The 22,875-nt window shown below is 42.7% G+C and overlaps 1 protein-coding gene across 1 annotated transcript in view; it reads right to left on the minus strand.

The window, feature by feature from the left end:
• Nucleotides 1-21,756, minus strand: part of snta1 (syntrophin, alpha 1) — a 39,144-nt gene extending 17,388 nt beyond the window's left edge. Inside the window, exons 1-2 of the mRNA XM_069678214.1 lie at nt 21,397-21,756; nt 15,130-15,315 (exon numbers count right to left, since the gene is read on the minus strand). Of these exons, the coding sequence (XP_069534315.1) occupies nt 15,130-15,315; nt 21,397-21,679 (469 nt within the window). The 5' untranslated portion in view covers nt 21,680-21,756. The remainder of the gene's footprint in view (nt 1-15,129; nt 15,316-21,396) is intronic.
• Nucleotides 21,757-22,875: the final 1,119 nt, after the last annotated feature.

Here is a 22,875-nt window from a genome sequence, read left to right on the forward strand (position 1 = left end):
ATGGGGGGCTCAAAGTAATTATATGTACTGATAATATTACCATTCATTTACCAATTAGCAACTTGTTGTTCATGTAAGTAACAAAGACTTGTTCATATCTGCATCAGTGTCAGAATTAATCAGGTTTGTTTTCTACTCGACGTACCCAACCCTCGAGTGTGTTCAAGTCTGTTGTGAGACGTGTGTGTACATGTGCAAATAAAAAGTGTACATCCGCACCTCCTTTCTGCCGTCTCCATGAGCTCATGTGCCGGTTTATGCGTCTCCTGTGTCTCGCTGATTAATGTGCGTCTCTTTCTGGCAGCGTCAGTCAGCTGAAGATTTCCCCTGCTCTGAATGAATTAGATAAGTTCATGGTTGCTATAGCCCATCTCATTAAAATCATGGGTAAATGCCAACCTCGGGGGGTGTAAGGTATGGTGTGTGTGAGAGCCCAATCAGAATTTTAAACTAATTCACATACTGCCAACGCGCAGATTTGATTACTTTGCATAGTGTGTCAGGAGAGTTAATTATCCTAATTCAACAAAGTGTAAGTGAAGGGAACTCAAACAGGATCTGGCAGAGGACAAGAGCGGAGTGAGGGGCGGTTTAGCTGCAGACATTTACACTTTACTTTCCAACTATGTGTTTCTGATTTAGTGTCTGCAGAGATTCGTTTCCTGTCTGAAGCACAATTTTCCATTTACAGGTTCATGTGTATTTGCTCGGTGTGCGTCAGAGCGATCACTGTGTGTCTTATGAAGCTCATTTCCAATTTGTTTCTGTTCAAAATGAGGCAAATGAATGTGACCGTGAACATCCGCTTCTAAATTTACTAAAGAAATGGGCTCGGGAAACGAATGGTTTATGAATGTCACCGCATGACGTGCTTTAGAATGACGCATTAAAACATAGAAAACATAGTGGATGAATCATAGACTGTATAAAAAGATGGACGACACGACAGCTCCCTACAAGTGAAGCCAAACCCTCTCTATCGCCCCCTGCTGACTGGCTGCAGTATAGCTCATAAAGCCCGCCTCCTCCATGTTAACAGATGGGACATGAGTCAAACTATAAAATCAAAATACACGTCAAATACATTTTTCTCAAACATGGTTTCTGTCATTATAGTTAGTTCTTATCATGTTGATTTATGTCCAAGTGTTCATTTTTATTCAGTTCAGTTTATTTTAACTTAGTAATTTGATGCTGTCAAAATGATGATTGACAGCTCTGTTGACCAATCCAGCTCCTGCAGCTGATCTGTTCCTGATTAGCAGAGTAGAGGAGGAATGGTGAGAGGAGACGTAACTAAAACAATCACTACAGTCATTGAAGTTTCCATACCTGTGAACTTTAACCTCAGACCAACACAAGAAGCTGTTCTGCTGTTAAACACACCGGTGTGCGGGATCCTTGCTGTTTTTTCGGTAAGTTAAGTGTGTGTTTGGGTTAGCGGAAGTGGCTACAATGGCACCACCCGCTGATCTCTACCTTGCAGACTCTGGCTCCAAATGACGTCACCATCGCATCATATTTTGGCATCACTTTCATACAATTGGAGCAGATGGAGACGTGTCGTCCATCTATATATACAGTCATTGGGATGAATGGATGAAATATTGGTGTCAATGTTGGAAATTCAGCCTTACAGGTTAACATGAAATAATAAACCCAGGCAGCCTGCCTTTTAAATTAAAGTTTACATGCATTAAAGTGCTAATCTCGAAGATCTTAGTTTCGTTCTCTTTGGCGCCACCTGTGGCGATAAACGGTAATTGCAGGAGCACACTCCCCAGATATCCAGACAGTGCTGCATGTGTGACGTCCACGGTCGGCTCCGGTTGTAACTCCTGATTTTCCTGGCTGACGGTCGCTTTCCTTTTCAGACTGTTTGCTTCATCTGAGCGTCGAGTTTGTTTCTTTTTCTTTGGATTTTCACTTCTTGTTGAAGTTGTATCTGTAGTCATCCATCTTTTCTTTGTTTGTTCAGCCATAGTAGATTACTGTTTACTCGCAACACTTGCAGAGAGCGGAAAAGCAGCCGCTTAGCTCCGCCTACCCTCTCTGGCAGACCAACCACTGCTGGCTGATGGAAAACGTGTCACTAACTGGGCGCCGCCACAGACACCCAGCCCGTAATAATACTATATACTGCAGATGCATTCTCTCATCAGTGGGCCATAGGCTCAGTCACCATGTGTTACCTCATTCAGAGAGAGAGAGAGACTTACAGACATTTATTTAAATAAAAATCTTCGAGATTATTACTTTAACTCTTTTCTGAATAATAGCTGCACAAACAGCCTTCTATGTCCATCTACCCCCCTCCCCTCCCCCTCCATCCCCACCATCACCATCCTGCACAATACTGTGAGATGGTTCAGTGGAGTCTGAGCCTGTAATGAACTGAGAGAGTGCCACACGGACCGGCCCACCAATTTATCAGGGGCCCTGGATCAGGGCACTGGGGTTCAGAGGGGGCCTGTTAAGCAAACTTGACGCCACAGAGGGACAGAGGGTCTGAGGGAGGGTTGTGATTTAATAAAGCGGTGTTATTTTGAGGGTTAATCCATTCCCTCGCTGACTCAAAGCACAATATCCTCACGGACCAGCAGCTCTGAAGGAAGAGGAACCAAGCTTTGAGTTCAGAGGGTTAGAGGTGTCACAGCAGGATGCACACAGGACAGACACAGGGACAGTGCAGACTACAGACAGAGGGGACTGTCTCACATCAGTCTGGACAGTATTTTTTCTGATTACATAAATTAATTTGTTGCTGTACTTCAAATGTTTCTAAGTTTTTAGAGAGTAATGCTTTGTGGCAGGAGACGTGTCACAATGCAAACATAGATTTAAATGTTTATCTATCCATTAAAAAAAACAAAACAAGCTAATTATTCAGCATTTATATTTCTGTCTCAGGTGTACTGTACACAAAAAGCTCTCATCTTTACAGGCATGACACTCAAAATCATTTGCAATGATAAAGAAAAAAATACTTTCCTCGGTGATGACTACAGTTCTGAATGTTTACTTTGAAGAATTGGACCACCAGATGGGTGGGACTTTGTCTTCAGTGCCAAATTGTCAATAACAGCACACACTATCTTGTATCCTGGGAAGACCCACAGATGTTCTGCTGGAAGGCTGTAAGATCTGGGGGATATGAAGGTATCCTATATTGAAGGTATTTGAACCATAAATATGGGACTCCTGCAGGCCAAAGGGGGCACATATCAACCTATCTGGGTCAGTGTAAAGACAGAATATGGAGCGACGTCTTGTAATGGTGCTCCCACCAGTGGAAATGTATTTTCCACAAAGACAGCATTATTTTTAGATCCATCAGATGAGCTTAAGACTCAAAAGTAAAAAGCAAGCAGAGGAAAGCCGGCCAGCTGTTCACTGTCAGCTCTAACGCAGACTGGAGAACGTACAGGAAGCTTTATCATAATACATATGGAAGACAAACAGTAGCAAATGGAAGGTTTTATCTTTACATGAGACAGTGAGGATTTACACAAATAGCCAAATTAATCTGTAAAATGAATAAAATTGTATGTTGTGTCCAAGCGGCAACCTGCGGTGTTGAAAAATGAAGCGAATGCGAAAGAGCAAAAAACTGCAGTTCCTCGAGTGGCCACTTGAGGCTGGCCCCAGAAAGAAGTAACATTACGGCAGATGGGTTTACTGCATGGTACAAAAAACTGTTTTGTTATAAATAGCTAATTTTAGTACGGGGAGTGAATTCTTTTATAACACAATGATATTAAGCCTTAAATCATAGGGGCCGGGTCACTTGAGTGACAGGTGGATACTGCTGGCTGTCTGCTAGACGTCAACACAGACACTGAGGTTAACTTTGCCTGTTATTGTTGCTGGAGCCTTTTGGGGATCGTCGTTCATCCATCACTCTCTCACCGGGCGAGTGAGCAGCGACTCTGCTTCTTCTCGACTGACAAATAAACACCTGCAGTCAGTCAGAATCTCCTCTGTGGGAGACATGAAGTTAAACATTCACAAGCTAATGGATCAGCCACAGACACAGACCGTTTAGCTTTGATAGCTTGGTGTTTGCCAACCGCTCGTTCCTCTCCAGCACCGCCCTCTCATCCAAATATGGCCACTACTGGCTCCAGAAAAACCAACATGGCAGCAACCATATTCTGAACTCGAGGCTTCATGTACACAGTCGAGAAACCAATGGGTGACGTCACGTCCATTTTTGTATTCAGTCTATGGTTGTGTCCCATTAAATCAGACATAACAGACTAGCGCTCTACAAAACCAACCTTTATCTAGATAATGATGCATCTGAAATTAGGCGGATCGTCTACATCTTGTTAAATAAGTCACCTGAGAAGATTTATTTTTAATCAAAGCTATTACACCTGAGAAGAATCTTTGTGAGAAACTCGAGGGATGTGTCTGAAGGGTTCACTCAGGCTTCAAGGGGAAGGTTTATTTTTCAAAGTGATAATTAGACTGTCACAGGAGCGCAGGGCGGAAAGTTTTAATTAGGTGGTAAAGTAGTGCATGCATGTCACTGGCACAACTGTATGTTAGTGTAGGCAGTTGTGATGTCACTGGGTTTTCGTAAACAAGGTGAACACACCAGCACCTGGTTAGCAGAGTCCTCCAATCATACGCAGCTCGACCTTCGAATTTAAATGAAAACCTCTGGTTGATAACAAAGTGGAAGGTACCATGTGTGCACAGGCTCATCAGTAACATATCCGTGTTCCATTTCACGTGGGCCACACTGGAACATCGTCTCATGCAGACGTATTTCTTGAATAACAATTACAGTTGACAGGCGGATCAAATTAAGAAAAGAGGAAAACCACAAAAGCATATGTCCAATCAAGGACTGTAAATTGGTCTTCTAGTTTTCAGTTCTTCCATCTGCAACAGATGAAACTGCATATCTATCCATCCGCTGGACACAATTGCTCTACGACTGACGTGCCATCTGGACAGAACAAGCGAAGGCGAGTTTTGATATTTCCTAAGACATATTTCATTAGGTTGCAGTAAAAGTCAGCAAGGCAAGGAATGTGACAAAGACAGCAGAGGACACACCAGTGACTGCACCAATCCAGCATGACAAGCCATCCAAGCGATGTTTGGGGACGGAATGAAATGTTCTAATCCTGCTGGTCCGACTCTGAAGAGAGAAAAAACACAGCATTCTCCTGCTGCAGACCACAGCGTCTGACACAACCGTCCTTTAGACAGTGTGACGTAAAAGTCATGCAAGTTTGTTGCATGTCACACTGTGCTGGAGGGCTCTGATGAAGTCTTTGTTGCAAACTGGGTCAGACTGTTAATATCACTTTGAGCAAAGTCAGATTATTTAGTGATTGCGCTGAGCATCATATTACTGCAATCTAAAATAAAAGGTACGTGAGAGGAGAGGCAGAATCATCAAATCATCAGCTTAATGTTCTCCTTTGAACGTAGCCTGCACGGAAGAACTGGGAGGAGTCTCCGGTTTTTAAAGTGAAGCTAATGCAAAAGGGCCTTAAAGAGGGGGTATTATGCTTTTCACATTTTAATACATATAGAATACGTACGTAATACGTATATAATGTTACAGTGTTGGATGTTCAGACTAAACGTGGGTGAAGTTTCAGATCTGTAGGTTAAAGTATGTTGGAGTAATCCCCAGGCTCCTCAGCTCAGTCTGCAGGCTGCTGTTAAAGCCTCAGCAGGCTTCGGAGAGCTGGCCAATCAGAAGAAAGCGGCTTGTAGGGGCGGGGTTTCTTAAAGGGACAGAGCTGACTGAGTCGTTTCAGGCAGAGGCTGTATGAGCGCCTGCACAGAGCAGCAGTGTGAGAAAAATGAGGATTTTTTTTGTGTAAATGATGCTAAGCTACTCCACAGGTATTACAGAGTGAAATATGAAGCTTGAAATTAGCATAATACCGCCCCTTTAAACTTGCATTCTTTCTAAAGCCAGCAGGGGGCGACTGCTCTTACTGCCAATAGGAGTCCAATCATATGAAAGTCTACCAGACAAATTCCCCACTCTTCAGCTGATTTTTTTTTACCTAATTAAACATTCTCTGAATGAGTTTATGATCATAATCTGCAGTTTAAAGTCTTTAAAGCAAACAGTTTATTTTGTAAATTAAAGTGAATTGTTGACAAAGCATGGGTGCTTTACAGCGTGGCTTCCTGTCACTGACAAGTTGCTGCCGAGGCTAACTCACACTGCCAAAGATTTTACAACTTTTTACTTTGGGAATGAGATTCTCCAGTTTCCCAGCCATTCTTATTTTCTTGCTTATCATATTCCCAGAAGGGACCGTGCATTCCCGGAGAAATGAGGGGACACAAAAAGGACAAGCAGGAGGACTACTGGAAACCCTCCAACCCACAGAGCCGTGCAGCTGCCACCACACAGATGAATAGATTAGCTAATAGGCAGTAACACCAACGCTCACATCTCTGACTGAGACAGCTTAGCCCAGAGACACCAGCTGAGAATTTACAGTTGGAAACTGTGAATTAAGAAAGTCTCACTCGACTCCCTGGCTACCCGTCTCGGCTGGTCCAAAACAGACACAGGTCACTCTGAAGAAGGATGGGTAGAAGTAGTGCGACTTACTCGAGTGTAGTACTCAACGAGTACAGTCTATTTGCAGATTTCATTATGTGTGAACAGCCGAGGACTGAGGCAAATTCTGCTTCAGTAACACAACCTGAATTTTACACAAAGAATGACGGGTGCAGACAGCCTCACCAGCAGCTCTGCACCCCAATGAGGACGTTAAAACTTACTCCCCAAAGTCATTATACTCCATAAATCACTCACTTAACCAGGCTTGAATCAGTGCAGGGAGATAGGGCTGGAGTATCTCTCTCTGCTGGCCTCGCTTTAAAAGACTTAATGCTATGTATCTCCTCTTTGAGGGGCGATATTCACACATCGCCTTGAAGAGCCAGATCGTAGATAAGAAATACGAGTTTTAGCCATCAAAGCAAAAAGTAACTTAAACTGCTAATCTGCACTTCCTGTCCCTCTGACGGGCTGCCTGTCCCATCCTTGTATTAATAACCTGGACAATCACTATGTTTTATTACGAGTATGATCTTAGGTGACTACCTACGTTTACTGGATAAGCACCGTGCTGCAGTTGCAGATCAACACACAACTTGCATGTATACAGGCACATGTGCTACAAATGCAGTCATTCTCTGCAGGGAGGAGCAGAAGTGTGTGCATGTGTGCAGAAAGAAAGAGAGAGAAAGAAAAGAGAGGGAGATTAGGTTTGGGGTTAGCTCTTGTTGAGAACGCTGACAAAGCATCCTTCAGCGAACACTCATCACCGACCCAAATGAACCTCTTCAAACCTAATCTCACCTCAGGCTCTCCTGAAACACATTCCTGCTCGTGCATATTGAATGTTCACTTTCTGACAGTCTTAAAGCAGCATTAATGCTCTCACTTCTACAGGAGCCATGCACGCACGCTTCTGATAAATACAGTCAAAAGTGCAACCAAGGCGTCCACTGAGGCGTCAGATCCAAAGAGATGATGAAACTCAGATTCGACTTCAAGCGTGCATGAAAGAGATGATCTTATCTGAAGTCCGGTGATTAAATCAATGAGCAATCATCACATAGAAACCGATCACAGAGATCTGTGGCTTTGAAAGACGTGCTGGTGTTCATGTCTCCACAATCAATACACCTGCAGAGTGGAAACAGAAAGATGCAGGGCTGCTGATAACAAATATTTCCACCTTTGATTCATTGTTCTATTCTCTTCTTGGTTGGCCTACATGTCATTAAAAAAAGGTCAGTGTTTCCCAGCGCCTGAGAGGAGCTCCTCAAATGTCCACACTCCAAACATCTTCAGGTTTTTACTACTGCCAAAGTTCTTATCATAGTTTTATACAAAGTTTAATCTCTGGTATTTATTTTGTCTTAAACTGTTTCCTGTTTTCAATTCATTGGTTATTAATAACGTTTTATTGGTTTTACCGAAGTGATTAATTCAATTTTCTTACTTAATTTTTTTTACTTTCTACTTTCTTGTCTTAGTCTTTTAAAATTGTATTTATTGTTGTCGATTTCTGTTTTATTTTTCTGTTCGTTCCTTAGAGAAGCACTTTGGGTTGCATCATACGTGCTGTATAGATAAAGTTGAGCTGAGTTGAGGTTATAGTCACAGAGGACGATAGACACCAGTGAATGTTCACACTTGCGAGGCTGGATTCTGATCGTTCTGCAGCTCAGCACTTAAAATCTCACAATGTAGAAAAACAAATGGATGTAAACATTCAAATCAAGCGATATGTTCTGGAGGCCTGTCTTTGCTGCATTCCCTTTCTAAGTACTCTAGCTCTACTGTCACGACCTGCTGTCTCAGCCTATTGCTCATTTGTTCCTCTCTTCCTCCCAGGCCTCCACAAGGTCTTTGATCAAGGTTTTTTGTTCAGTTTCCACCAAATAAAATAAGTACACCCGCACTTGCACCTAACTTTACTTGTTTTTGCGTTACACTGGCCAAACTTTCCCCAAACACATTGGACTTTATACAAAGTTAATCAATAGTTCCTGCTTACACATCGGCCAACAGTCCAATGTGGATAACACAAATCAGGAGAATTGGCTAACAACACATGTCCAAAACACAAACCCAACCCCCCCTAAAATAAGTTCTAGAAAGGGGAAAGACTGCAACTGAAGAGCTTCCACAACTAAGCCCACTTAATCCATGTGTGTGTGTGCACGGAGCCTGAGCACAACTACCTTAATGAAAAGGACAGGACAGAAAGAAGCAGCAGTGTCCAGAAATGTCTTGGCAGAGGAAACCAGCTCTTTCTCACTCTGTCCCCTCACTCTCTCATGCACACACACACACACACACACACACACACACACACACACACACATGCACACATGCACACACACACGCACACACGCACGAACACACACAGAAAATTATGTCCCCCTGGATATCCAAGTAAATTCTGCTGAACCTCCGGCTGACATTAAGCTAATACCCTTAAAAAGTACAAAACGAACCGAACCACATGAAACAGTGAGACGAACTTTGTCATTGGAGCGAGGACTTCTCGGTGCTGCAGACTTGTTAGGTTTGCAATGGGGAAAGCTCCACACATGATGACATAACCATACGAAACAATCATACAATATTTCCCTGTTCTTTAAGATCATAGAGGTGACACGCTATCTTTATTGTGCTTTTCATCAGTTGCTTGTGCATTTGATCAACACAGAGATCACAGTATTCAGAGTCGCCTCAGTCTGCTCTTACGAAAGTATTTTAAGTCACAAAATGTACCTTAGAACAGTTAATCTGAGACACTTTGGATGAGTCACAGGTGAACATTGCCAAAAACTGTATGCTGAAAATTGTTTGCTCGAGAGATCAGAGAGTGTCTGATGCTACCCCACACACTCTTCAAGGTGGGAATTGAAGGATACAGTCTGCCTTTTTGAAAGCAACACCTAGACAAGCACAGCGAGTCGTACGGCGATCGGCTCGGTGTGAGAAGGTGAGACGTTTTTCTTTACTGCTCATCTTGGCTCTCTTTTTTTACTCTACAGGATGACTTCCATCACTTTGGATGAAAAAGAACACAATGAATACATTTTGAAAAGAGGCTGTCCAAAGTTCTGCCTGATATCCAAAATGTAAATGTCAGCTTCGCCCCGTTCTGTGAGAGCAGGTTTCTATGTTCTGCTTTTGAGTGTGACCACATGGAACACGATACGATACGCGATACGTGGCCCAAAATGAAAATATCACAATACAAAGATTCTGCGATAATTGATATATTGCAGAACAAACATATAATGTTACACCACCAGGGATGTACTAGGGTTATTATCGGCATGTTATCGGTATCTGCAGATTATGGCTTGAAAATGACAAATCGACATCGGCATCATTTTTCTGCCGATATTTTCCACCGATAACTAACTAATCTGCCAAGACATTAGCTTGGCGAGAGTGTGCGCGCGTTTGATAAGCGTTAGGAGGTTGGGCATATGTTGCAGGTGTTCTCACCATTGTTTACATCATAGATTGGCCAAAAATAATGTGATTTATATGACAAACAGCAAACAACAAAAGAAAAAGTCAACACTAGGCGGCTCCCAGGTGTGTGTGTGTGTGTGTGTGTGTGTGTGTGTGTGTGTGTGTGTAAAACCTTGCTCTCCCTCCTCTTCTCAAACCATTTACCATAAACAAGAATCTGTGGAAAGTCAATGTGTGTGTTTGAAAGAAGAAACACTCCCCTCCTCACTCTGTGTTCCCAGCAGGATGCCCTCTGGTCCTCCTCCTCTGTGCTCCTGTCGCACCCCAAATCAAAATGGTGATGGAATAATCAATGTGTGTGCGCGAGAGGAACAGTAAACACCTGAGAGGGTCAGATAAATATAACAGACCTGATGAAACCATAAAACCACAGCTGCCTTCATTTCCTCCCTCGACATTTACAGCGTGGACTTTGTGTGTGTGGGCGTGTGAGCGCATGTGCTGTGTCCATACCTGCATGTATGTGTGTGTGTGTTTGTTTGTTTAATAAAGATGTGTGTGATATATGTGAGAGGATAAAGTAAGAGGATGGAGAAGAGGTTTTCTTAGTCACACTCACCTTATTGTGACACCTGAACGTGCTGTTAAAAAGGATCGTCTTGAAAATAAATGAAACATTTACGGATCAATTTTGCAAACTGTTATGTGAAAATATGAAAAAATAATAAGACATGGCTTTTTGGAGCAAGAAGGAACAAGTGTAAAATGATAATGGAATTGGCTGAGGCTGCAGACGTACATGAAGCAGCTCTACTGGGACTGGATGAGCACCAGTATGCAGCACTGGTCTCTGAACTCTCCCACTGTGTTTCTTCTCTGTTTTAATTTAGACTCCACACTCGCTGGAAATACATCCATCATGCCAGCCAGCCGAGACGAGGTGCCTTCCACTACTGTACGAAGAAACCATGGAACAAGTGAGTGTGTGTGTGTGGGGGGGGTGATAGCTCAATGGTAAGGCTGTTCCCCGGGCAACCAAGGTCTGACACAAAAGCACACACACATTGTAACATAGCACACATACACATGAGAACACACACATACAGAGCGTAAAGCAGACAGGAAGGATAAATGGGCTACAGAGGACAGGTCAGGACACCTGGGTACGTGTGAATGTGGGAGGGCACATGGAGTGTATGTGTATGTGTATGTGTTCATAGGGAGCAGGTGTGTGTATGTGCGAGAGCTGCTCATGTATCCTTGGAGTCATGATTCGTAGCATAGGGGGAAACGCTCGAACAATGGGGCTGCTGAGGGTTTTGGTTTTAATAAGCCGAGCGGTTGTAAAACAACAAATCAAATCAGGAAACCAGTTTGGGGAACGTGTAGTAAACTTGACCTTAAATTTAGTGGCTGAAGGCAAAAACAGAATCAAACTGATTGTATATTAACAAATACTTTTTTCGATGCGGCAGACAGAAAAAGATGTCGTGACCAGTCTATGAAGAGAGCTCAGTCTCTAGTCATGTATGATTCTGTGCTTCCTGTTTTACATTATGTTTATGTATCCTGTATTGTTATTTCTGTTTTATGGTTGAGTCTGTTTCATCTCTTGTGCATTTGTCGTTGATTTTATGTATTTTAAAAGCCCATCCAGGGACGGCCATTGCAAATTAGCCAAGGCTATAAATGCTGTAGTGTGTGGGATCGGTTTGTTTGCTTCAGACTCGTCTCTACAAACAAACATTAAATAAATAAATAAACAAGTTCACCTGCCACTCTTGTCGCTGATGAAAAAACAGAATGCTAAACCCTGCTGACAGCTTTCAATACATCAAATGCTCCGACAAAAACATTTAAAATATCTGATATCTGTGGTAAGGACGGCTCATAATTTCCCAATATTCCGATAGTCATCAATAAAAAAAAATAAAAAAAAAAGTTCATGCGACTATTATCTTATTTCAAAAATATATTTTTTCCATTACCAGCACCTGGTTGTAATGCGGTACTACCAACAGACGGTGGTTTCGGCGCCTCTGAAAGCTGCTTGCTAACCGCCATTAAATAACAAAAGAAGAAGAAAGCGTTAGCACCAGGTGCCAGGAAAGCGGGTGTGACGCTGTGAGGTTCATGGCGCAGAGACGTCTGCAGCCTCAGAGTTCTGTGTGGAACGAAAAAGAGGTCAAGTGCAAACTTTGAAAGGTAAAACTTCCACATCACAAATGTACAACAACTATTGACAGTATGACAGTCTCACTGTGAGAAGAATGACCCATGTCTGTGTTTTATAGGGAAGTCATTGGGGTGGGGGTGGATATGGAATAGTATTTTTTAAATGCCCTAATCTGTGGCTACTTTAACACGTCTGTGTAATCATCTCAGTCAGACCAAATGTACCTTTCTGCCTACCTGCACACAGTGATTCTTCCCCAGAAGCTAAAGCTAGTGAGCTAGTCTCAAAAGAATGACTGCTCCCATCCAAAGTGGTACACCCAAAGTGGCCTAGCTTTTGCACTGTTAACCCTGCCTACTCCCCAAAATGGGGATGTGTCTTCTGCCATCACTGTAGGCAACTCACTTATGGACGAGTACCTGATACAAGCCCTCATAAAAAAATCTGGACAAACCGTTTAATCTTTTGAACTACAATCTGGAGGACAACTCTTCTAGCCAGTACACACTCACTGAGAGAACTCACATAGCATCCTTGGAAACGTTCCTCACCTTGATTACACTGCTGAAGGTATGAAGCAGAGCTCAGCATTAATACCTTTTATGTGCTGCAAACATCAAAACTGCACTGATACAGGCCATTAAAAATATCTCTTCACTCCACTTCCAAAGGAAGAAAAAACCTGCCACAAGCCCAGAATGCCAATCAGGCTTCTAATGTAACTCCCTTAAACGTTGTGAAAGTACTTATCTGACAAATCCAAGTACACTGCTCACATATTCCAGATATTTTAATGTGATGGAAGCAGTTTCTCCTTGATCTCAGTCAAGGCCGTCTGTGACTTTCACAGAGCGATGCAAACTGCCTTGAGCACAGCAATGGAGGCTTGTTTGTGCACATGTAAGAAAGACTGTTACTCTGACCTTTAATACCGTAGTGGTGCCAAGAAGCAGTCTGTTTCTGACTGTGTTTTTGGGGTATCTTGATAACGTGCCAAAACCGAAATAAAAATTGTGTTTGAACTTGATGTCATATGTATTCACAAGTATTTTTATGATGCAAAAAAATAGCCTTGGAATAAATTCTGGATCTTAAAAACGGCTGCGGGGAAGCTGATAGCCCTGATGTGTTGACCGATTCTTATTTCCTCTTTTCCCTAAAAATACTCCAAACGTCTCCACTGCAGAGACGTATCCTCAATCTCTGGGTCAGGCGATCTCCTGGTCAGACAGGAGCTGAACAGCCAGACACACACGAACAAGAGCAAAGGAAATCTCAGGACATCAAAAAAGTCCACACAAACACACACACACCCACTCAACGCTCTCCCCTCGGTGAGCCTCCGGGCCTCTTTCATCTCTTCCCTCCTCTCTCAGGTCCTCGGGGGAGAAGGGAAACCCATGAAATGATTCCTGACACGACGGATCACAGAGCAGCGCCGGTTGAGCCGTCTGATATCAACACTTTTCTGCCTGACTGTGGACAAGTAAGGCAGGGGGATTTGCAATGATTTCCCCTGGCTGAAGCTCGAGCTGTATCTGCTCCGCTGGCTGGAGTTACTGACGCCGGCCCACTGTGCAAGTTAACCCACAGAAATGCTGTCAAATGGAAAACTGGTAACTCTGGTTTAAGTGTTTCTTTTCAACGTATTTTCTCAAACGGAAAGTTTCTGTCATGTTTCACTGGGTTCTTCTTATTTCAGTTTACTCGACCTGTTATAATCCTTTTTCTGAACAGTTGTACGGTTTGTTTTTACAGTTCCTAAAGGGTTTTATGGACATACTAGGTTTCCTTCTGGAGGCATACATTGAAGGCACATCAGTCTGAAGCCTCTGTTCGACTCACATCACTGAACATGACTGTAGCTCTGTTAAGACTCTGTGGGTGAGTTCGCTCTCAAAATTTGACACAGAGAGAATATACAGATCAATAAAAAAGATAATAAAAGCCAAACAACAAAGTGTCGAGTTTTATGCTTTCTAATGAAAACATATTCTTTTTGAATAGTGACATCAATCAACCTTTGCCTTTAGACGCTCTGCGCATTTGAAGCAAAGCGAATCTACAATTCAATCCAGCGACTTGACATCAGCTGTGGGGGATGCAGATTTCTTGTGATGCAATCAGTTGGCAAGGGGAAAGATTGTTTTTAATCTCTTTCTCTGTCCTCAAAGCCAAAGATCACATCTCACACTCACCCGGTGGGTCATATCTGTTGGTGGACTGATGCTTTAAGGCAAACGTGCACACACAAACGCTCACATGAATGCATAAACACAAGACCTGCTCACTACACTGAAGAGACTTCCTGTACAGAGCAGATGCTAACCTGTAAGTTCTCCACAGTTTTCTGCTCCGACATGAACCTCCTTTCAGTGTCAAAAGTGTTTGATGTTTGAGAAACTGCTCATTAGCATGCTGACATGCTCAGAGGTGTGAGCCACAACAATATTCTTAAGTTCGGAGCCTTTGGTCTCCTCTTACTGTTTCAGCTCAACTCATTATTTGGATGATTCCAAGGAAGTCTGATCAAAGTCCAGATTTAACTGATCCTCTCTCACTGAGCTCATCGTATTTGGCCCTTAAGGAAGAATCAGCCAAAGTGCTGGAGAAATGTATCAACATATATCAAGGTATCAAGAGCTTCCATCGTCTACGTATTTATTTGGAGCTGTTGAGAGCAGACAGAGCAGGCGGAAGCGATCCTTCATGAAAGATAAGAATTTCCTCCCTACTCTTAGAATGTTGTTGTTACATAAATATGAAGTTCTTCTTCATCATGCAACAGAGAAAGTTATGACATATTTTGCAGGTAGTTTAATCCCAGTTTCCCGTCACTGTTCAGAACGCCGTCTCAGCAAAGCAGAGAGAAAATAGACGAAAGAAAGCGAAAGATTTCTTCAGACAAAGAAGCCACAGAGTGAATTTTCTATTTATGAAAACTTACCTTCAAGGATGACTTCTTTGCCAGTTTTCTTCAGCGCCTGCACAGCCTCGTCGTGTGTGGCCTCCCTTAAGTCATATCCATTGACAGACAATATGGCGTCGCCAACATAAAGCGCCTCCGTCTGGTCAGCAGCCAGGCCCTTAAAAATCTTGGAGATGAGGATCGGCATCTTGTTCTCTTTCCCACCTGCATGACAAAAAGGGAAACGTGTTGCATCGTATAATTATCAGAAATCTCAGAACTCATGGGCCTTCTTCTGACCATGATTCAGCCTCATAGGGCAACTCCCCAGTATTTAAAGGCTTCTGGTGGAGCTAGTGGATATCGGAATAACTGATCAGGGATATCCAGCCAAGGTTTCCTCTTACGTGCACTGGTCATTATAATCTTTTAACAGATTCATTACAATCCAACTAGCCACCTGGACACAAGAATGGAGATGGAGTTCAGGGATGTCACCTCCAACCGGACTGCTATCTGCACTAATCTGCAGTTTGGAAATTAAAACCTACACTGACATTCGATGATAAACAGTTGGATTGGATTTTGGCCAATGGGTTTCGTTTCTTTTGCTTTATCGGAGCAGTTTGGATTTAAATTTCTATCTTCTTACACGATTGATGCAAAGTCAAGTTTCTGTGCTCCTGTAGACACTAAGAAACACTGAGAAATAAAACTTTGGCTCTGGAACATTCCAAGTTCTCACAAGAGGGAAGAGTTTGATGTCAGAGGAAAAGGAATTACACCAGAAATAAATACTGACAGCAAAACCCAACAACAAGAGCTCTACAAGAACATTCATGTTTTATAATGAGACACAACTAAGCTGTGCAGTGAGACAGATTAGTAGCTGTGTTTTGAAAAACAACAGCATCCATGATGCTAACATATAACTTCAGTCCTAAGCTGCTGAAAGCACAAGAGGACAAACAGCAGCGATTATCCGCCAGTATGAACTTGTGCAGTTTCTTCCTCTCCCTCACTTTCTCCCCTGTTACATGAAGGTCAGCGAGTAAGCTGATGGATCGGCCTCTTGCTGTTGGCTCGCACACTTCATGAGAAATGTCGTCATTAATGTCAGCTTGCAGTTGGACTCTGGCCTTCAGGCAAGTGAGAAATTATCTAAAAGAGGATTACGTTTAATTAAATTTAGATACATCTTCCACAGGTTGCCTCCTCTGGCTGATTCCTTCTGATTTAACTCGTGGATCTTCCTCTGGAGGCCACAACCTGGTACTGTTAAAAACTACACCAGGGCTGAGTCGACACATACGTCAATCACTGCGCCGTTCAGGTTTGAAAAAGAAGGATTTACCAGCTACTTGACCGCTCGCTGCCATCAGACAGTTGTTAACTGCCTGACTGAGTATTAGACATGAGGTTATGACCTATACTTACTGAATCATGATGCAATGATAGAAATCTTGAGATGAGGTGAAGGGGAAACTTCAGCAGTGTAAGTGGCGTCATCATTAATATATGACATCAATATTTCAAACTAAAAAATATTATTTCTCTTTAGCACACAGAAAGCATGCGACTGGAGGGAGACGTGGAGCTTAGATTGTCACCCAGGAACTTAATTAAAACAGCAATGCTAGGCTAGTGCTAGCATATAACCCTGGAGAGAGCTGGACATATATATTTACAACACCCGAGGGGAGGGGAGTAGTTGCAACTCTACTTCTACTTTCTGTTGATGACAGAGGAACTTTTGCACTGAAAAAAAAAATCCTTTTATATTTTCTATATTAAAGCATTCCCTTTGCTGATATCACCAAGTTCTGATAAAGAAAGAAAACCTGGGCAGCAGGTGAACCTGTGAAAAAGGCAAAGGTTTTTGTCCCTCCGGCTGTAACGAATGACACATTTCACATGGACGAGACTTGGTGACAGGAACGGCATGTACTTGAAGGCTGTGTGGAAAACTAAGTTGGCTGATTCGGCCACACACCGTAGACACGACGAAGCCGAGGGAAGGGTGACAGTGTCAAGGAGAAAGTATAAAATGACATATTCTCTGACTGAAATGCCAACTGTTGAATATTTTTGGAGCCATCATTTATGGCAAAAGAGAAAAACACAACCGCATTACAAAACAAGAGCTGCCACTTTCATACTTTGTTGCCCATTAATATGGAATGGGACGGACAATAATATATGTGGGCGGTGAGCAGGACACTGCTCTATGAGGCCAGTGTCCTGCTCACTGCCCCCATCCAAACTTTCCCAGCTGGTTTGAGGATTACATTTGAATACCTTCCAGTCACAAGTTGCTTCTCTAACCTTCAGGTTACCTTTACCCCCAATCTGCCCCTCCATATATACTGTACAGAACTGCATTACTCTATAATCAGTGCATAGTACCCCATAGTACTGCAGATATCGTCTCAATCGCCTGCGTTAAGGGTTAAAGCTTTAACCATAGACATCCAGTAATCATTGGCTGCAGGTAAACTGGGCAGCATGGTCCCAGTTGGTTTTATGTATAACTGAATCAACAAAAAAACAACTGCACCTCGACTACTTCAGAGTGAAACAATTATACTTGCTAAATGGTCGACAGAAAACTGTGCAAAACCCTCAAAGTAAAGACAACAGCAAATACCACATCGATGCCGGGCTGCCGATCTGAGCACGCAATTGATTGAATTAAACTGTGATGAAGGGTGGATGCAGCGTCTTACAGAACTCAACACTGATTGCCAGTGCAGAATATGATCAGTGACCTTTCAGCTTCATTAAAACTGACATGCTAATATCTCATGTACCAAACCCGATAGAGTGCTTACCCCAGCACTTCCCACTTAACCAAGTGCAGCGCTATCAAATTATGCTTGATGAATGGTGAAAATTTATATCAAGGACATATTTAAATTTTAAAGTAAACTGGTGGACAACTCGGCAAAACACTGCCTTTTTCGTTTCAGTCAGTCTGAGGATAATATTAATGAGGATGTCAGAGTTAAAGAGGATGAACCTGGTGTCAAAAGGACGTAAATCTGCACAAAATTATGTATAGATTAAACATATATATATTAAACACACAAAAATAACTTCTGCTGTGACAAACTATTCTGTCCTCGAGGACGCCAAAGGAGGTGATGACCAGCAACACTCTATATGCTAACCTTTTTGCTCCTCCTTTCAATCGTCTTCTTTTTTTCTTCTATCGTCACGTACTTTGACATTTGCTTCCAATCTAAAAATACTGTTACAGACGTGACTGCTGAACAAACATCTTTGACATAATGTAGAAAAAAATACTGTCAATGTATCCGCCACTCCTACACAAACCTTAATCCTCCCCTTCCCACCCTTACTTCTCTTCCTCCAACTTTTCATGTCAAACACAGTTCAGCACCCTCCAGCTGGCAGCCTGTCACTCAGCTGACAGGAGGCTGGCGGTGGTGGAGGTGGGGTGGAGCCAGTGGGGCTACCCATGACAGGTAAATGAATGGTACCGGTTCGAACAACACTGACACGCACCTCATTAGGTAATTTTTGCAAACAATGTGTTTGTTGCGATAATGCTCCTTTCAAAGAATTCAGTGTGATCAGCACTTTGTTGGAGTGCTGAAGAACACAGGTACAAACAAGAGAGAAAGGACTGAAGAAAAAGTTAAACCTGTTAAAGAAGAATTTGCAGAGCCACAAAAGGAAACCTTTGAAAATAAACTATGAGTTACATAACGTTGAACCTAAACCCTTAAGTAACAAAAATATTGTCTTTGTGCACATCTGAGTTGGTCTATGACAATAGAAGTTTAGGCTGCACAACATGTCTCATGCTATGGTACGATAAGCTAAAACACAATGCCACATTTTTAAAAAAGTAGGGGAGCTGTTTAACAAAAAACAGAAAGAAAAGAACTACAGCTCCCCAATTACTTGAGCTCAAACTCACATCCACAGTGACTTTCACTTTGGCAAAACCCACCAACTTCACACCTAAGTGGCTCAGAAAAAAAGGCGTCTGTACTTTGACAGTGGGCCTGTCTGGAGACCTGGAGCCTCACTTCCTAGCCTCCCCTCTTAAATTTAGCCGTGTGAGAGTAAAGGTTGACTGCCTCCATGCTTTCCTGCGAGCTGGGGTGGGCTCCCTAAAATTAACACTAGTGGAGTCCTCCACTCCTAACCACATAGCTTTCATCTTTGGCCAATGACAACTGCCTGCTGTGGGCTGCTCCTCTCAGCTGTTCACAATGTGGTGTCAGCTACCCCACAACGTTTGCCCTGTTATTTCATTTGCTTCGTTCTGTTTCTTTTCTGACACTTGATTATTCCTCACTCCTTCTCTTCTTTTGTCACTTTATTTCTTTCTCCCCGTCTACTCATTTGACCTCCTCCAAATGTTCAGTGTCCCGTTTCATCTCCGGTTTGCTCTCTGTGCCTTTGCCTCTCTCTTTCTCTCCCTCTGCTACACCCTTCTTCCTTCCTCTCTTCATCATCACTGCCTTTGAACAACCAGCATCACAACAATGACATACCAGCAGGATGCCAGCTATGATTTTGTTTTAATAACATGCTGTCGGATTTTCAAAGCCACCCATTTCACAGAGATGGACATTGCATTTATGTCATTAGGGGCTGGCTTTATTGTTCTTGTTTTTGTTGTTGTTGTTGGCAGCCGCGGGGGAACTGAAATTAGCATTTCAACTGAAGTGACAATGACGAACAATCTTTGCCACATGACAATGGTGGTTGACTCCTCAACTGTACATCAAATCGACCCTGTGCATCAGTCAAGGGCCAAGTAATAACCTGTCAATACATGCAGAATGTAGACATGTGAGGAGGTGGAGGCTCCACAGAGTGCTGGTGCATTATCCCCCCTTTACTGTCGTGATAATGTCCAAATCCCATTCAAGGTAAGCTGCACAAACGGGTGAAGTTTAAGCCAGGGAGGTAGGAAACAGGAAGATTAAAATGACCATGAAATTGATCACCAAATTTGCAATTGTGATTTAAAGATGCATTAAGACATCTTAAAGCAAACAATAAAAACAAAGAAGAAATTCTTTGGCCTCTTGCTGAATGAGCCATGATCAAATTGAGCGAAATAAAATTATAAATTAAGTTGGCTGCCTCAAAGAAATCAAATCACTGCAGAATCTCTGTGATCCACTCAACTCTCCTAGCCTTCTTCACATTGAGATCTCCACTGAGATAGCAGCCTGTTGCTGCAGGTTGAGGATACAGGACAAGGAAAACTGCTTTTATCAGCCGCTGCACAGTACAAGGCACAGGTATGCAAGCCTGGCTTTAAGATATGGAGAGGTCACAACCTCTTCCCTTGGAGAGGTTAGGAGCAATGCTGGTGTAACTATGATGGAGCAGCAGTGATGTGTATTGGAGATGCTTATTGAGTTGTTATCTTTGCTTATTCAGCATGAAAAGATCATTTAGCCAACCTAAGTAGTTTACATTCTGTATATACTGTGATGGATTCACTCTTGTTTCTGTGACTCCACTTTTGATACTCCTCACAGCCTTTCAGTGACTTATACTTTTTGTGGTTATAAGCAGTCTTCTCCTCAGGTGTATGACTTAAGGTAAAAAGAAAACAGATAAATGATAGCTCAAAAACAACCGCAGCTTTTGCTTACAGCCCTCAGTTATGACATGTTTTGACCCTGTGATAAGTGCTACTTATTTTATAAGTGACTCACCTACAATTAAAATATTCAGTTACTACAAAACACTCGACTTTTCTAACATTTACATTTAACATACTTTACAAACTATTTCAATGTAATTGACGAGACTTATTTTGGAACCAAAATAAGGTATCTTTTCCTGCTTTTCTGAACGTATCCATGTTTGATTTAAGATTAACCGTTTGTTAGCATCGTGTGTGCTACGTCACGCTGTCAAATAACGGCCAAGTTAGCCGAACGGTGCACGAGAGAAGCTACACTCGGGCACACTGAAATGGTTCCCTGTTGAGGTGAGGCACAGCTTGAGACAATCACAGCTGTCACTTTTTCTGTGTTCAAACAAACACCCAAATGTGTTAACTGTGAGTTAAAACACGAATAGGAATTTGTCTTCACAAAATGTAAAAGTAAGTAGAAACGTATCGCACATTTGTTGGACTTAACGGTCAGTGTGAAGTTAGCTAAGTTAACTGTCAAGTCGACGGTTGTGTACTCGCCGTGGTTGACAGAAACTGCACTCAAACTCTGACGTTAGTTAGCCAAAACTTGTGTTAACTGACAGCGACACGCCGTTTTCAAAGTTAGCCCTTTTCCAACATTTTCGTACCTTTGATACTGATTCCAAGTCCTCCAACATCTTGCTTTGTTACTCGCACGGTGCGCTTTACGTTGGTGATGGTTTCCGGGACTGGGGACGAGCTAAGGTTCGGGGGGTCTCCGTTGATAGCACCGGTAGGAGTCGGGTTGGGCTTCGCGGGATCCTCGGCACCCTCCCCGGGATTGACTGTGAGCGTGTCCTCGGTAAGTGTAGCCAACACCCGGATCCAGCGGTCCACGGTCACTCGAAGTTCCAGCAGTCCCGTTTTCTGCGCCTTCATCGCGGCAGCCATGTTCAACGCATTCCTGGAATAACTCTAGACGGGCTGGCAGTCCTGTAAAGAGATAGGGGGTGGAGGGATGGGGTAGGGGGCACACATACACACACACACACACACACACACACTATTCCTCCTCTCTCTCTCTCCCGACTTTGTCCGCCTCCAAAGAGGTTTACCCAGTAGTAAGAAGTAAAGTTAATTGAGGGTGATACGATTAGCAACGGTGTTGACACACACACTCAAAGTTCAAAGAGCTTCTTGTCGAGTTCTTCCATTAATGAACTGTGTGTGCTTGAGTCACACATAATTAAGTTTTGATTCATTCATTTATTTATTTATTTGAAGTGCATTGAGCCACCCGGGCTCAGATCACAGATCTCATTTGCAATGTGCCCAACAGACACAAAATCACTGCACTGATATATACAGACGTTCTGTCATGAAGAAAATAAAATCAATAGTGCTTCCCAGGCCAGAGATGGTCCACTGCTGAGACTTTCCAGTGGATAGAGCTGAATATATCAGGCATGAAATCCACAAATCGCCTTCAGTTTGAACCCTGCTTGACAGAAAATATGCATACTGAGGATGTGATGTTCACAACAAAGTTAAGAAACCTAATTTCACCATGTAAATGTCTCAATTTAAAACAAAGAATAATAGCTTCAGTACATGTTTAAAATATAAATTAAGATGTAATAGCTGATTCTGCTCATACCATGACAGGTCTTGGCTGGGGCAACAACAGCTTCTTAGTTAAACTGCTTGTGGAAAACAAAACCTCCAATCGATACCCGGCAAAATCTTAATAAAAGGTAGACACTAGACGAACATGATGTTCTCTAAAGGGTGTTTAGCCTAAAGCTTCCCTCCAGTAGGCACTAAATGAGTTGGCAGCACAGTATATGAGCACTGACAAAGCTGAATCGATACTGGCCACAGACCAGAATCAGAGGACTTGATGTGTCCGACTGGGAATTCCTGAGGAGTAAGAAGACTTCAAGAGACAAAAATGTGAGTACTAAGATACGATTTTTGCTATTGGTTCTCTTTTGAAATGTGAAAGGATTGAGCAATGTTCAGGTCAGAAGTTTGATTCCTACTGGGGCTACTCTTCCTAGAAATGCATGCACATATGAAGCCTTGGGGAAAAGTTGTATTGTAACCAGCCCTTAAAGCCAAATTCCTGAACCTGTTTTTTTGGTCTA

This window comes from Semicossyphus pulcher, unplaced genomic scaffold (genome assembly GCF_022749685.1).
Source record: "Semicossyphus pulcher isolate SPU_LCO1_2020_fin unplaced genomic scaffold, fSemPul1.0.p SCAF_3, whole genome shotgun sequence".
NCBI lineage: Eukaryota > Metazoa > Chordata > Actinopteri > Labriformes > Labridae > Semicossyphus > Semicossyphus pulcher.